Source organism: Bos javanicus, chromosome 19, assembly GCF_032452875.1.
Source record: "Bos javanicus breed banteng chromosome 19, ARS-OSU_banteng_1.0, whole genome shotgun sequence".
NCBI lineage: Eukaryota > Metazoa > Chordata > Mammalia > Artiodactyla > Bovidae > Bos > Bos javanicus.
In genome coordinates this window covers 15,980,028-15,996,924 of record NC_083886.1, presented here as the reverse complement: position 1 = coordinate 15,996,924, position 16,897 = coordinate 15,980,028, and the positions used below count along the sequence as shown (strand labels likewise).

Below are 16,897 nucleotides of genomic sequence, written 5' to 3'. Positions count from 1 at the left end.
CCCTGTTCAATAAAATAAACCCTTAGCCACATGCAGCTATCTAAATGGAAATTAATTAAAATCAAGTAAAATAAAAAGTTTATTTCCTCAGTTGCATTAGCCACATTCAAATGTTCACATGGCTGGTGGTTACTGAAGTGGTCAGTGCAGAAGTGGAACATTTCTGTCATTATGGGAGGTTCTGTTGGGCAGTGCTGATCTATGGGCTTCTTCATTTTTATGTTTGGTTTTCAGTGGCTTGACTGTTACGTACCTTGGTATTTTCATTACATTTATCTGGCTACAGGTTCACTGAACTTGGATCTGTAAATTGATAGCTTCTCCCAAATTTAGGAAGGTGGTTTGCTTTTTTTTTAATTATTTCTTCAGTTTTTTTTCAGTCCCAGTATCTCACTTCCCTTCCTTCAGAATTCCACTTCTAAGGTGGTACAAGTGGTAAAGAATCTACCTGCCTGTGCAGGAGCAGTAGAGATGTGGGTTTGATCCCTGGGTCAGAGGATCCCCTGGAGAAGGAAAATGGCAACCCACTCCAGTATTTTCTTGCCTGAAAAATTCCATGGACCAAGGAGTTTGACAGGCTGCAGTCCATGGGGTTGCAAAGAGTCAGACGCGACTGAGTATACACACGCCACTGTCACATGTAACTACTTGATTGTCCCCTCAGATTGTCCCCTCAACCCCTAAGGCTGGTTTTCAGTTGTTTTTGTTTTTTCTTTCTGTTCTTCAGAATGGGTAATTCCTGTTGATCTGTCTTCAAGTATACAGACTCTTTTCTTTTATAGGCTGCAACATTCTGGTATATCTGTCCAGTATAACTTTCATTTCAGATACTGTCCTTTTCAATTCTAGGATTTCCATTTGGTGGAATTTGCTGGAATTCTGCCTCTGTTCACTCAGGAATACAACTGGAGAACCATGTTTCACAGCCTTCTCTTCTTCTATTCCACTTCTACCCTTTGGCCATCCCTTGGGCATGAGGATATGTTTACTGACCCTCAGAAAAAGTGACCAGTAGAAGTATCTCAGACAGGACCTGGAAACAGTGTTAGGGCTTTTTAGCTAGGAAATTCTGTGTTTTCTACCTGGGCATGTCTCTTTGGCCACATGGATTCTTGTGTAGAAGGGTTCAGAGGAGGCCAGAGGAAGATCAGAGTATGGCCCTCTAAACTGTAAGATCCAGGGTAGGACCTCCACCCACCCATCACGAACGCATCTCGAATCCTCTGTCAGTACTTTCATGTCTGTCTTTTGGGAGCTGGCTTAATTCTTCCAAAAATTAATCCTTGACTCTCCTGTTTAGAATTTAAAGGCTTTCTACCAGCCTCCTGGGAGCTAAACTGGGAAGGAGGACTGGAGAGTCTCAGCACTCAGTATGCATAAATTCCCTTATCCCACCACCCTCAGCCATGTCTAGCATTCCCTTCAAAGTACTATCTATCTTATCTCCTCTGAAAGAATCAGTCTTTAAGTTTTATTGAGGGGCTGAGGTAGCTCAGGGTGGTATGGGGATCTCGGACTCAGTTTCTTCATCCTCTTTTTTTTAACAGTCCCTTCATCATTTCCCCTCCATACAATTCCAGAGGTGCTACCAGTCCTAAGACTTTGAGAATTGTGCAGTGTTATTGCTAACAGCATTTGTTTTACAGTGCCAAGATTTTGTTGCTACTGTGTTTTTTTCTTTACCATCTTTGTGAACTTATACCCTTAATTCTTTTTTCCTTTTAATTATGGCTGAGTTCTTCCAGGAGAAAGAAAATTTAAATGTGATTTGAAGTCTACTATCTTTACCTAAAAGTCTCATGACACCTTCATAAAAATCCTTCTTTCCTTCCTTCTGTACTTCTTTGTGGTTAGAGGTTAACCTATAGATAAATAATTGATCCTTTAGTGTATATGGTTTTTTATTATGTATCTTTGTGTATCCTCTTTAAACCCCACTTAAGTTTTGTTTAATAAGAGGATGGATATTAATTACAGAAAAAAGAAATAATGTCTCAGTTTTTTATTTGAATGTCCCTTCTAAAACAAGGCAGTATTCATCAACCCTGTTCATTTAACCTTTGAATGATTAGGGCAAGAAGTGCTAAGGATGCTAGCTGCAAAGGACACAATCTTATAACCCCATTTATTCATGTCTTTAAGATCTTTGTTCACCAAAAGGGTTTTTTTTTTTTTGGAGGGGTGGGGGTTGTGTTGTTATGTTTTTTGGCAGTGTATGGCCCTGAGAAAATTCTGTCCCTTGCTACTCCCACATTGCAGTTCCAGCCTATGAGACAATCAGTTGCAGATGGTGCCTGTCCCTGATATTTCATGTCTTACATATGTCCGTTCACACTCAGAAGGCCTACAGCTGTAGCTATTGTACCAGAAAAACCGGTAAATGCTTCCAAACGGAAGACCTTTTAAGCAGCTTCCATCAAAGGAAGCAAACCAGCTTGGCATTTACTGACTTTTCTTGACTGTTGTGCAAGCCAAACAAGTTCAATATTAAAGCCTCCTGTGGTCTTCCAGGATCCACAGCTGAGGACTGTGCACTCTGGTTGCTTTTATGGGACCACACGCTGCTTGAACAGACATTGAGTCCTTGAAGTGGTGGATCTTAGGAAAACTATAAGAGATTCCCAGGTCACAGATAGATCCAGAGCTGAAAATAACCCCTATAGACAGGACAGAATCTGAAATATTCCATTAACAACCTGTAGGAAATGGTTATGAAAGATCTTGGTTATGAAAGATGAAAATATTTTACCACCAAAGAGAAAAGAGAAAATTGCTTGTCGTGATTGCTATTTCAATTTTGATATATTTTTCATGTCACATCAGTACTATAAATGTGTCCTTTAATCTCATCTGAGAAGTAGAGTATCTTATATACTAAATGTTCCTTTTTCACTCAGTTGGCCCTATAGAGAACCTCCTTATCCTTTATGTCAAGATAATCAAGATTCTCTAAACAACATCTTTTGTCTTTCTATAACCAGAACTCAACTACTGGCTTCTGGTACTCCCTTCTGCGAATATGTTTGTCAGTAGCAGCTGCCCTGCTTGAATAACCACACATAAGCAGTAGATAAAAATTCTGTATCCTAATAGGCTGACATGGTCTAGCAAATTATAAATCTGGCTTCAATGGTAAGAGACAGTTGTTCCTAAAACCCAGAATTCAGTTCTTAAAACACCCAAGCTTGAGAACTAGTCATCATTAAAAAGAGCCTGTGAGATGATTACCCAAGTAATAGAAGCCCATGCTTGGCCACATGATACTAAATTTCACATAGTTCTGCAGGGTAATAGAAGTGATTTGTGGGTTTCATCTATTAAAATTTCAACCATCTTTATATCACGTTAGCAAGTCAAGAGTTGATGAAAATTGAATTAGTTTTGTATTTCTGGTTAGATAGATGATTGGAAAATAGATCTGTATGCAGTAGAGGACTTCAAATTCTGAATAAAAAGTAGGTACCTCTTTCTAGTCCTTACGTTCTCATTGTGGCACATAATTTTTACACAAAGCCTTGGGGCACATTATAGGTTGGAATTAAAGGAAACACCCTGGGATTTTCCTAAACTGGATTGAAGCCCACTTGAGAGCCATATCTTGCCCTCATTCATGTTTAGCTCTCTTAATACCTTGTGGCATCATGTTCAGTGAGATTGGAAAAGTATCTTTTATTCACAGTTTTGTAGGGTGAGGTTATACATAGGTTTCATGGTATTGAGATCAGGTTTTATACAGTAAGTTTCTCTCTGAATGAAGACTCACGAGGCCTGAAAATTGGTCAGGTGGACCTATAATGAAAATATACCCAGTCTGAATTCATTTTCTCTTTTATTCTACTTCAGGAGAGCCTAAGTTTTGTGGAAGGACTTATGTTTGTGTTCTGCAAATAAATGTCAGTTTTATTATTCTAACTTTAATGGAAAACAAATGTGGAGACACTAGTAAATGTGGTTAGACTCAGTTACATTGGAGACAAAGGAAAACAACATTTAATCATTTTTGAAAAGTATGTGAATTTGGTCTTAGGCTTAGTGGCAACATTCCACTGAAGGAGTGGGAAAGCAGATACTCCAAATATGAAAGCACAAAACTTCTCGAATCCATAGCTCATTCCATAGCTCATGCTGTGTTTCTGACAATAGTTTCTGCCCCTTCTGTATATGACCTGATTCCCTGGTAAAACTGCCCAGAGATAGCGTCTCTGCACAATGGCCTACCCATCTGCCCAGTCACCTGACAGCCACCTGTGTCTGCTTTTTGTCTAGGCTGAGGTTAAGTAATACAGCAGACAGTTCCTAGGCACACCTGTGAACCCTCTTGATTTCTAACTGGCTAGAACCTAGATTAGATTCTAGATCACTTTCATCTCAGGATTTTAAAATAATGTTCATTCACTCTCATTACTGAAGTTTATTCTTCTGTTGAGTTTTCTTTGTGTCTTCAGTCCCATGACATACCAGACTGGGGTGTGGAATATCTAATAACTTTAACTGATAGTTTATTAGTCCTTTCTTCACCATTTTGTGGTTCAGTACAGTATGTACAAAATGTACTTTAAAGTTTTAACAGTAAGCCCTGCATAGCAAACAGATCATGATGCCTTTTAATGGTAAATAGTATTCAGTAGTGCAACAGCTGCAGTCATGGGCACATCAGCCCATCATAGCAAGGTACACAGAGCTGTAAAGGCTAAAAGAGATCCTGCTTTTAGGGTTAGAGTCTGTGTAGGTTGGGCAGAACCTGTTTAAGGTAAGACCTTGGGTTTGGGGAACTTACCTGTTGGAAAGACTGAAAGGCCTCTGAAAATACTGTTGGCTGTTTCTGGCATCTGAAACTGTAGAGAGTAATTCTGTCGAAGACTGCTGGAGGAGGAGGGCATCTGGGGCTTGTGATAAAGGTTTCTGGGTGGTAACCAAATTGATCAGTATAGCATGGCAGGTTGGTTCTGTATTGACAGAAAAGAGATCAAATTACCTTTGCTGTGAGTTTTCTGATTTATTTTGCCTAACATGTAAAACTAATAATAAGGAAGCTACCTGGAGCAGGAACAGATGCAGTATATCTTAGCATCATTTTCCCTTGACCCAGTGGTCCCTGTGAGGCACACAGCTGCCAGTGACCCTCTCCACAGGTCCTAGCAGAGTTGTAATGGTTGCTTAATTCTTGCTGTGCCAGTGCCCTGTTAGACACGTGTTTACATCACTAGTGTAGAAGAGCTTGCATTGGTATTCTTTCCAAGCAGAAAAGCCCAAGTCCTAACAGTGGTCCCCAAGTCCCTGTATGATCCAACCATGTCTTCCACTTGCTCCCTACCTCATTGACTTCATCTGCTACTGCTCCCCTCACTCCACTTGGCCACACTGGCTTCCTAGTGGATCCTCAGACTGACCGGTATGCTGCTACCTCAGGGCCTTGGAATTGGCTGTTTCCCACGTGTGGGATGTTCCTTCTCCCAATTGTCGTGTCTGCTTGACTCATTGCCTCCTTCAGGCTTTTGGTAAAACAGGACCTTTCTGATAAGGCCACCTCACTCTACTCCCAGTATTCTTGATCCCCTTTTTCCTTATTCTCCCCCGACCCTCAGAGCACTTATCCATTTTAAATACTGTTTATTGTACTTAATTCATTTTTGCCTCTCTCCCTCCCACCCGTCACCCCCTAACCCAACGCTTCCTGACAGGAACACAGACTTCAAAAGGGCAACAGTTTTTGTCTTAGTTTTTTTTTTTCCTTCATAACTTATTCCCCAGTGCCTGGAACAATGCCTGGCACACAGTGGGTGTTTAATAAATATTTGTTGTTGAATGAATCTTTTTGCTTTCATTTAAGAAAGTGTTTACAAGTATCTGGTGCCTCCAGTTCTTGAACCAGTCTTAGCAAGGCCATCTCCTCCTCATAGCAAACGGTGTCCCTAAACACACTCTCTGCCTCTTGTTTCTTAGTGGCCTTGCAGTCCTCCCACTGCTCCTTTAATACCTTTTTACCTGGATGGGTCATGTCGTGGTTTAATCTGAGGTCTACAATCACAAATTCATTTTTCTCTCTAGTGGGCAGACAAACATTAGAAGCTACTGCTTTCTTTACTCTGTTCATTGATAATTTCAAAAGGCACAGCACATTAATGGACCTTATTTCCAGGACTGGTGATAACTAGGATAATAGAACATGTGACTGTTCTAACGTTTAGGGAACTTTTTCTGTTACTAACCTATGTTTTTGTGCCACTTCAAAATAAAATTGTTACCACACAACTATTAAACCATTATCCTAATACCATCAAATTATTTGTATAATATTCTCAGAATAACTTTGAAAACTTGAGGATGCTCTGTAAGTGCTCAAGCCCCAGGGAAAAGCAGAATCGTTCAGATATCTGACAGGAAATGGAGCTAAGCAAACCTTTCTGGGAGACCAGAAAAAAGCCTGTTTCCTAATTCTGATGGAAGGAAGTAAAGTGATAAGGAGGCACACTTTGAAAGGAAGGGCAGAGAGGGATGTCTTTGGCCCATGGATGAATCTCATCGTTCATTCTTTGCTTTCAGAAAATAGTTCTTTTCAAATAATACTCAAAACAGTCTAACTTTTGCCTTTGAAAAAGGGAAAAAAATTTTTAAAGGTAATGGTCTAGCACGTCCCAATTCCAGATTTTTCTGCATGTGCTATCAGAAGAATTTGCTTTTGGGGGAATGGGGGTGGTTGTTTATCAGTTCGGAGGTAAGCAGTAAAAAGATTGGAAATCCTAAACTGAAATTCACTTTGGGATGGATGAGGTGTCACATGCTGGCACTGGAGGTTGTCTTGAGAGTTGAAGGGTTTGAGTTCAACCTAACTCTGTAGTTCAGCTGGCTTTAGTGGTGGCTTTGGGTGGACTTCGAAAAGAAGCTTCTTGAAAGAGTCCCTCCACAGAGGCAGTCTTTCATGAAAATTGTGACCTTTCTACTTTTTTCCAAATGGCTTTGAAGGAGACGGGAATGCCTTTTTTTTTTTTTTTTTTTCTGAACCAGTACTTGAGAGTCTAACTTAAGTTGCAGAGAATTACCGAATTTGATTCCAGTAGTTCAAACCCTACTGTACTTTGGGGTTCTTCTAGTGTATACAGCTTTTGGAGACCATCATTCTGATTTACTCCTGCCTAAATCAGAGGTTTTTAACAGCTTTTTGTTGGCTTGTTTTAATATATATTATTTATTTACTTATTTTCGGCTGTCTTCATTGCTTTGCACGGGCTTGTGGCAAGCCGGGGCTACTCTGTTCCATCCACGGGCTTTTCATTGTGTTGTCTTGTGGAGCACAGACTCAAGGGCGCGCAGGCTTCAGTGGCTGCAGCATGTGGGCTTACGCGTTTCAATTCCCAGGCTCTAGAGCTTGGACTCAATAGATGTGGGCTTAGTTGCTCCATGGCACGTGGGATCTTTCTGAATCAGGAATGCAGGAGAACCCGTCTCCTGCATTGACAGGTGGATTCTTTACCATTGAGCCACCAGGGAAGCCCAGTTTTTACCAGTTTAATCTGAGAGTCTTCTAAACTAATGTCTGTCTATACCTCTTTACATCTTAATCTTCTCTTTGGTGTTCTGGCGATTTAATCTGCCTACACCCCAGTTCATGGTGTAAACTATGTGGGAGGTTTCTGAGACTGAGATTGAGCAGATTGCGTGACAGAATGGGGACTCCAGGAGGAGGCAGAGCTGCATCAGCTTTAGTAGCTTTTGGTTTCTCCTCACCTTTCAAAAGGAGAAGGAAATGGCAACACATTCCAGTATTCTTGCCTGAGAGTCCCGTGGACAGAGGAGCCTGGTGGGCTGCTCTCCATGGGGTCGCACGGAGTTGGGCACTACTGAAGCAACTTAGCATGCATCCACTGGAGAAGGAAATGGCACCCGACTCCAGTATTCATGCCTGGAGAATCCCAGGGACAGAGGAGCCTGGTGGGCTGCCGTCTATGGGGTCACACAGAGTCGGACATGACTGAAGCGACTTAGCAGCAGCAGCAGTAGCACCTTTCAAAAACAAGACTCGCTAAGAGAGGTTGTTTCTTAGGTTCTCATTCCCATTCTAAAACCCAGTACTATGAATACCACTAGAAGATTTATAGTTTAAGAGATCATCCGGGGGTCTCTTCAGAGCTTTCCCTTCTATTCTGAAAGCCTCTATTCTGTAAAGAGGTACAGATAGACATTAGTTAGCCTTGGAAATATCAAATGCTGAAGTGCAAGTTGTTGCCCAAGAAATTAGGGTTTTGAAGCTACTGCTTTTATTGGGACGAGTGGAACCTGTCAAATTTTCCCTGTAAAGGACTCTACTGGCCACATACTCTTAACAGTGAAAGTAAACAGGTATGGCTTTTATCTATCATAAACAGCAGATAGGCACTCTTTGAGGGCTGTTTAACTGCCATACCATCCATCTGATCTATTGGGTGCACTAGGAAAAAAAAAATAGAGGGTTCTTGGTTGAATCTTAGCCTTGGAAGTAAACTAAAGATGCTTCTTCAAGTTAAAATGTAATTAGCATTGGAGGAAAGTAAATTGCTATTTTCTATGGTGGATGGTGGCACTAGTGGTAAAGAAGTCACCTGCAATGCAGGAGACATAGGAGATGGCAGGTTCGATCCCTGGGTCAGGAAGATCCTGGAGAAGGGTATGGCAACGTACTCCAGTATTATTGCCTGGAGAATCCCCATGGGCAGAGGAGCCAGGAGGGCCACAGTCCATAGGGTCGCAAAGAGTTGATCACAAGTGAAGAGACTTAGCACACACGCATGGTGAGTTGCATGCCTATTCCTGCTATATTTTTAACTCTATTCAGACACTGTCAAATATTATAGATAGACCTGTTTTGTCAGGATGTCTCTGAAAGGTCTCAGGTAGTTTATTGGTCAGTAGGATTTGAAGTGGAAGACCATATTTAAACTAAAAATGATAGGTATTTTTTCACATTGACTGGGAATGCAGCGCTGCAGGTCGATTTAACTCCAGCAGCTAGCAGAGAGCCTCTTCTGCTTGAGTCTCAGATGACATATCACACAGTTGGAGGCAGTGTCATTAAAAACCTGTCACTCAGAGCCATTCCTCTAGGCTCTGTTACTATATAGTGTGGTGCTTAAAACACATCTGAATCATCATTCCTCAGACAACTGGTGAAGGTTGGCGTCACTGCCTGGTCCTTGGTTCGACCAGCCTGCAGATAATCTCTCTCAAAGCTAAATAGAGAGGAAGAAAAAAGGGGGAAAAAATTCCTCAGAGACTGGGAAAGGTCACAAGTGACGTCACAGAAGAGTAGATGATACACTCTCAAAGGTGAGCTGTGTACCGCTTGCCTTGAATTTTCTTGTGGCAGTGCCTCCTGTGGTGATCTGTGGGGAGAGGTGTAGGTAGAGGCCCCATTTGCCAGAGTTCAGACCGAGTTCATCTCGTACCTTTTTATAGCACTTTTGAGCGCACTGGAACAAGGTTAGAATATTAATTCAGCCTGCTCATCTCCAGCTGTGCCGCCAGAAAGGGGCCGCAGCCCCTGCAGCAGGCTTTCTATACTATGGAGAGAAACTAATTGCTGGTTACAGGCTGAAGCTGTCAGGCTGCTCTTTCCCCAGCAGCCACTGAAAGTAACTTGTAAAACTCATTATTATTATTAAGCGTTTCTAGCCCACTTTTGTGTTTTCCAAGTGCCTCATAATCACTTCTTTTTGCTCTTCCTATTGATGTCCCTGAGAAGCAAGTAAATATTGTTGTGTCCCCATGTTGCTCGTGGCAGACCAGAGGAACACAGGATTTAAGTAATTTGGTTCTTGGTACCATCTGGGATCTGCTTTAGGCATCCTCAGAGCAGAAACTGAGGTGTGCACCCTGTTCCTAAGCTCACTGAGCCCAGTTCCTCACTGCTTGCTTTATCATTTGCTGAGTGAATATTTAGGGCTTTTATAGATTTTGGCTGCAGCTTACATAAGAGGTACATTTTGCATAGTGTATTCACACATACGGTACATAAAACTAAAACAGTTTCAGGAGCCATTACTTACTCTTAGTGAGATACACTATGACATTTTCTATTCTATTACTTATTTGGCCACACTGTGCAGAATTTCTTCGACCAGGAATCGAACTCACGTCCCCTGAAGTAGAAGCATGAGTCTTAACCACTGGCCCTCTAGGGAAGTCCCTTCTATTATATTTTTTTATGCCAGTTACGTCCCACTAAACAAATTTTAAGAATCACCAATTGGTCGTGACCCACAGTGTTTAAAACCACCTTGTTTAGAAGTACTTGAGGCTGAAGAATACACGTGTATTCTCTGGAGCATCAGTTTTGTTTACAGATAAGTGAAGAAGCACATTTCATATTAAAACACTTGGATTCATTATGGGATAGCAAGGAAGTTCAAAGAAATTTTGTTCTTATGGGCTACTTCATACTGTGCCCCTAATCCTGATCCTTACCCCTACCTCCACCCCAGTATATATGTCCATTCTTTCTTCCTCTGTTAAAGGAGGTACACTGGGAAAAACTTAAGAAGTACTGTCCTTTTGGAAACTTTAGTCCGGGTTCATGTCTTGTCCAAGCCCAGTGGCCGTCAGGAACTTAGAGCCATGTATTTTACAGTCATTATTCTTACTGAGCCTTTACTCTGTGCCAGTCACTGTTTCAGAAACTGAGAAGAAAGTAGTAACAAGAGACAAAAATCCCCTACCTTGTGGAACTTGCGTTTTACTGGAGGTGTGTTATGTGGCACAGGGACAGGCAGTGCACCAACAAATCAGTAAAAATGTGTGACAGATAAGAGCAATGGGAGAAAAAGCAGAGCTTGAGCTAGGGAGTCCTGGAGGTGGAGATTGGGTGGTATGATTTCATAAATACGTTGGTCATGGAAGACCTACATAAGAAGATAATGCTTGATTAAAGCAAAGACCTAAAGGAGGCCAGAATAAACATTGCAGATTTCTGGTGGGAGAGAATTTCAGACAGAAGAAACACAAAAGGTTATGAGATAGGAGCATGCCTGGTGTGTGCAAGGCACAGCAGCTGGCTCCCATGGCTGACGCGAGAGTCCTAGCATGTGACAGCAGAGAGGTAACAGGCATCTGACCATAGGCAGTTATAATTTTGGGTAATCATTGGAGGCTCAAACACGGAGATATCTATGAACTGACCTACATTTTAAGATCACTCTGATGCTGTGTTGAGAAGAGGCTGGGAAGTTAGGTGTTGAAGGTGGGGAAGACGAGTGCAGAAGCAGAGACACCATAGAAAGCCTTGCAGTATTTCGTTTACTGGGTTTGGAAAGTCAGCAGGAGGTTCCATTTAGGGATGAGGAGAGGAGATCAAGAATTTGGTTTTGGGCATGTTCATTTTGAGGTATCTGTTAGTTATCCAGGTGAAGATACTAAGTAGGCAGTTGGATATGTATGTGATAATTGATTTGCCATAGGCAGGTTAGACATCACTGTGAAAGCTCTTAGAAGGTACTTCTTCAGCTTGTCTGGATTAAGTCTTTCTGCTCTGTACCTGTTGGGATAGTGAATTTCAAAATAAGAAAACAAAGAACTCCCCTTTCTCCCTCTGAAGCAATCAATATCATACTATAAGGTTTACTCAGTTCTATTTCAGAGTAGCCGCCATCTGGGTTAAAATTGAACTGGCTTCATACTGTGTTTTCCTTGATTCTTTTTTTGGCCTGGACTCCTGAAGAGTTATTGGCATATTCTTAGAGACTCGTATTCTTTGGGTTGTGTCTCCCACCTGTGTTACTCTTGCCCCACACCTAGATGCTATGTTCAGTGACTTGGAACCAGGTGAGCCCACGTGTCGCCCTGTTGCCCCAGCCTTGCCCTGTCGTGTGTCCCTGTGCCCAGTGGGCCGTGTGAGTGGTGAAAGGATGTTTGCCTGTGAGTGATAGGGAGGTTTAAAAAAAAAAGGTTGAGAAACCAGTGTTTCATTCCATTTGGTCAACTTCTTCCCTTTAATCAAAGGGAACAAGTATTTATTGAGTCACTGGGATGTGAGTGAAGATGAGAGCCCCTGCATGAGCAAGAGACCGTGTTTTGTGGGTGAGGCATAGATAAATGCTTATTTATGCTACAGTGGAAGTTCATGGTGTGGGTGCGATGGAGGGAAGTTAGAACCTTCCTGAGAAATCCTTGTCAAGCTTGAACTAAATCTTCAGATTAAATAGATATTTTCCAGACAGATAAAGCTTTAGGAAAAGAACATATTAAGCAGAAAGAACAACATTAGTGTTTGGAGAGCAGGAAGTTATTTTGATATGCTTGACGTTAAGGAAATGGACTAGAGACATAGGCAGGGGCCACATCCAGGGGAACCATGTACGTTTGAAATAAATGCAGTTCTAGCCTGCATTTTACAGGCTATGTTTTACTCTACAAAAGAGGAAAAGTTTGAGAGCAGCAAAATGCAGATTTTGAAGAGCTAATGTAATAGAGATGAACCACTTCTTCCAAGGAATGCTCTGTGCGTTGATCCTATAAGAAGATGACGTTTGACCAGGAGCACAGTCGCAAGAGGAATCATTAAACTAACAGTTTCCCAGTAAGCCTTTCTTTAAAAATCTCTCCTGATATCTCTCATTAGCATAGTTGTAATACTACATTTGAGCATGTGAAAGATTCAGGTAAATCTAATGTGGTTATCTTAATTATGAAAAATTCTGAGTAAAGTGTACAGCAGAAAATGGTGAAAGAAGAGGGAACTTTTCTTTAGGAAACATTTGTTCACAGTACTTAACTGTAAGTCAGGCACCGTTCTAAGTGCTCTGCAAATATTAACTTGCCTCATAACGACCCCATGCATTCAGTGCTGTGGTTATCTCTGTTCTTTAGGCAAGAGACTGAGCTGAGTACTCCTGCCTCGGGTCACACAGCTAGTAAGGAACAGTCAGCATGGTCAAGTGGTCTGGTCTGGTCCCTGAGTCCATGTTCAAAACCACTGTGTCTGCTGCCACCAATTTGGGTGTGCTAGCTTCTCAGATAATTTATCTAGAGCAGAAACCCAGGGATAGGCTTTAGGGTCTCCTGAAACCCCTAAAGTTTTGGTGGAAACATTGCATGAGTTTTATATGTTTGTCAAAAGGGTCCTCAGGGCAGAATGGTTTAGCACTGCTGACCTAGAAGAGCTTTCACATCTTTTCCATGGTTAAAGGGCTCCAGTTGGTTTAAGGATTCCCTAAGAAGCACAGGCTATTTATACGCTCAAGCGGACTTCCTAGGTAACATTGTTCTAAATTAATTACTTGTCTGGTTAGTCTTCTTAGAAACTTTTTCAAAAAATAGGTGTGCCAGGTCCCAGAAATTGGTTTATTTGTTTTTTAAATACAGGATGGAGTCGAAGATTCTGTTTTGAAAAATCTCTCCAGATGATTCTAATATAAGTCTTTGGTTAAGAATCATTAATATTATCTCCTGGAGGACATATAACCCACACGAGCCCACTTGTACCACCTCCAGTTTGCACTTCTGAATGCCCTTTTCAGGGCCTGGCACTCCCTCAAGGTGTTCTTGGTGCCCTTATTTGCAGTAAAGAGTTCCCCTTCTCTTAACTGCTGAGTACCAGATGAATTAGAAAATACATCTTTCCCGGAGACCTGCAGCTGGTATAATCTTTTTGAAGTGATGCTCTAGTACATCTTAAAGAGTGTCAAGGTCCCTCTTTCCTGAGGTTAGTTACTCTGGTTGCATTCACCAGACTCAAGCTTTTGGGGACTCCTGCTGTCCCAGCATTTTGGGCATCAGATTATGTGATAGAGATTAGAAACTCCTAGGGGTTGGTAACTGAAAGTTTCAATGCCCAAGTTTCAAGGAAAGTAACTTGATAAATTCTTCTGGGAAGGAGTAGAAAGATATCAAGTAGATACACCCAAACCAAATTATGGAGGATGAAATAAAGTTAATGTTTAAGGTGGAGAAGATGAGTTGATAAGTGTAGACATGCTTGCCCCCAAGAAGGTGGGAGGAGAATGGTGGTGCTAGATAAGCACTTTTTACCTTTATTTTTTTAAAGAGAAATAGTCATGGTTACTGATTGTAAAACTCACCCAGAGAAATATTTTTCTGTGGCACTAAGAGCATAGATAGGAAAATCACCAGTGACAGAAACCAGTGGGAAGCATGGTTTCAAGCAGTTTTTCTCCTATGTCTCCCCTCATACATATTTGCTTCTTACAATCTGCCTCAGCTTAGGCAGATTTTCTGAATGGTGTTTCTGAATGGGGCAACCAATAGTATTGCCCCTAAACACAAGTATTATATGTATTGTAGCTTAAAAAATATATATATAAATAGCTTCTGCTGGATTGAGCAGGCCACGGTAGAATCACAGCCTGTGCACATCCAGAAGTTTGTGTTGTGAGAAGAAAAGTCATTTCTTCATTCACTCAAAGGCTTTGCCTTAGAGTCATCAAATTTACGAGTGTTTGACCCAAACTTTTATAGCCATATGACTTAGGAAGTAAGAAAGCACTTTAAAACTCATGTCAGAAAAAAGGTAAGGGTATTATGACACCAGTTATTATGGAGAGAGAAAAATCACTGTAGAGTCAAATTTGCATTTGAATCCTGGTTTTTCTGTGTGCTTGCAATGTGGCCCTGAATGTTACTTAATCTTTCAGTTCTTCATCAGGAAAATGAGAGGGGAGTACCATTTACTACTTTGTTTGGGATAGTTATAATGAGGATATCATGAGTTATAATGAGGATTAGAAATACCTGTTAATACAGGTACTTAGTGATAGCAACAGCAACTACTAAAATAACTGAGTAGACTATTACAGGCATAGAATATTTGCCTTGAATTTATCCCTCATGGAGTGGGCAGAGTTGCAGGTTGTCGATCGATGGTGCTCTGATAGTGGAGTAGGTAGGGGCATACTTTCCAGTGTATGGGCTGGTGTGTCTTAATTTGGGGTTTCCTGTACTGCCTAAAGAGGAAGGAAATTGGATGGTATATTTCTAGACAGTAACTGTTCTTTCCCTCCTACCTGCCTTCTTATGATGTCCTAATTTTCCCTTCCTACTTTCCTGGCAGGTGGCTGTGAAAAACAATATTGATGTCTTCTACTTCAGCTGCCTCATCCCACTCAACGTGCTTTTTGTAGAAGATGGCAAAATGGGTAAGTGTGTCCTCCTGTCCTGCCAAATATACCTTCGCCCTTCCTCTGAACGCCAGGTGGAGCGTATCCCCAGAAGTTCAGTTTATCTTGAGGTTTAAAAAAATGGGGGATGGCTATTCTAAAGCTCTGATAACTGCTGATTATGTATTTGCCTGAGTCACAGTTGATCTTGCTGTGCTGTTGGTCTTTAAATCACAATGCCCACTGTCTGAATAAGCCAGTCACCACAGCAGACAGTAAATGGCTTGGTGACAAGTAGATGTGGATTGAAATCTCAGCTTGGCTATTTGTTAGCTTTGTGACTATAGCGAGATGCTTAGTTTTTTTGAGTTTCAGTTTCCACGTTTACAAAGCAAAAATAGTTTTTTGTAATGACTTGAGATAATATGTGCAGGTTTTAGCACTTAGCCCTGTCCTGAGTTCTTACTGTCTCAAGATACGAATTCAGTGATTTATAATAAATTGTTAGTACTCCCCATGTGGTGGTTGATATTTCTCTCTTCCCTTACTTAGGAAACCACCAGCTAATAAAACTAGCTTATATTGATACATATTAAGTTGTGTTGGCATTTTATTGGTTTGATTCTTACAATAACTCTTTGGGTAGTATAGCAGGTATAATATATGATGGAATTAAGGATCAGAAAGGTCAAAAGACTTACCCAGAGTCACCTAAATAGGAAAACTGTGGAGCCAAAACAAGCCTAGTTGTAAAGTCTTTCCCAGTGTATCTTAGTGCGACTCATGAGGGATTAATTAACCTGGAGCACAGCACTGGTGCATAGCTAAGCACTGGCTCGTCTCAGACTGCCACTGGCTGCACTGCTGGAGCCAGCACACCAAAGGGGAAATGGTACGAGGGCTCAGATGTCAGACTGTTGCCAGATTGTGCACACCCAGCCTTTACCTCTGCTTCCCCCACAGAGCGCCAGGTCTTCCTTGCAACATGGAAGGATATTCCCAATGAAAATGAGCTTCAGTTTCAGATTAAGGAATGTCATTTAAATGCTGGTGAGTGATAACTCTAACTTCCATTTTCATCTTAGTATATTCAGTTAGATAGTTGAAAATTCTGTCTTCTCTTTACCTATCTCTTTTTTTCACAGCTACCTATTTCTAGTGAGTAAAGGGTATATTACTTTGCAGACTTCTCATTAAACACTTGGGATGTTTTGATGGTAGGCACTAGATTAACTACAAAGCTGACAGATTTAAGAACTAGAATGGATCCACATGCCCAATTGTCTAGTAGTTGAACATGGATCAGTCATGTTACTTGAACATTCTAAGCATCAGGTAATTGGCATTTGAAGATATGTGCTGTCCCAAGAATTAAAAGGGCTGTTTGTCCTCTTACATCAGCCTTCAGTAGTGACTCTGTCTGAGATCCTTGTTTGGGATCCTGTGTTTATTATTAAATAAGACTACATCATAGTTGATTAAAGCCTAATTTGTGGCCTTTTTCTTTCCTTGAGTCAGCTGTCATATGACGATATGACCGCCTTAATCACCATTAAAAAGTTATAGCCGCCTTAGTAGTTAGTTTTACTATTACACTAGAACTTGAGCCTGGGAACCGGAGAGGAGAAACAGTACCCACTGGCAGTGCCTCAGGCTTTGTTTCACTGAAGCATCCTCAGGCATGGAAGGGAGCCCTAAGCTGTTCAGGGTCTTGCCTTTGTCCCAGTCTCTCCTTGAGGTTAATATAAGACTTCATGAGTTTGAATGAGAGTGAGACCTGATGCTAGTCAGTGCCGCCTCTCTTCATTCCCTGTCAC

At 41.4% G+C, this 16,897-nt stretch overlaps 1 protein-coding gene across 5 annotated transcripts in view; it reads left to right on the top strand.

Annotated features, from left to right (window-relative positions):
• The window catches only part of AP2B1 (adaptor related protein complex 2 subunit beta 1), a 114,983-nt gene that overhangs the window by 86,461 nt on the left and 11,625 nt on the right, over positions 1-16,897 (top strand). For all 5 annotated transcript variants that reach the window (XM_061390359.1, XM_061390356.1, XM_061390358.1 and 2 more), the window contains 2 exons: positions 15,035-15,119; positions 16,044-16,130. In XM_061390359.1, the coding sequence (XP_061246343.1) occupies positions 15,035-15,119; positions 16,044-16,130 (172 nt within the window). The remainder of the gene's footprint in view (positions 1-15,034; positions 15,120-16,043; positions 16,131-16,897) is intronic.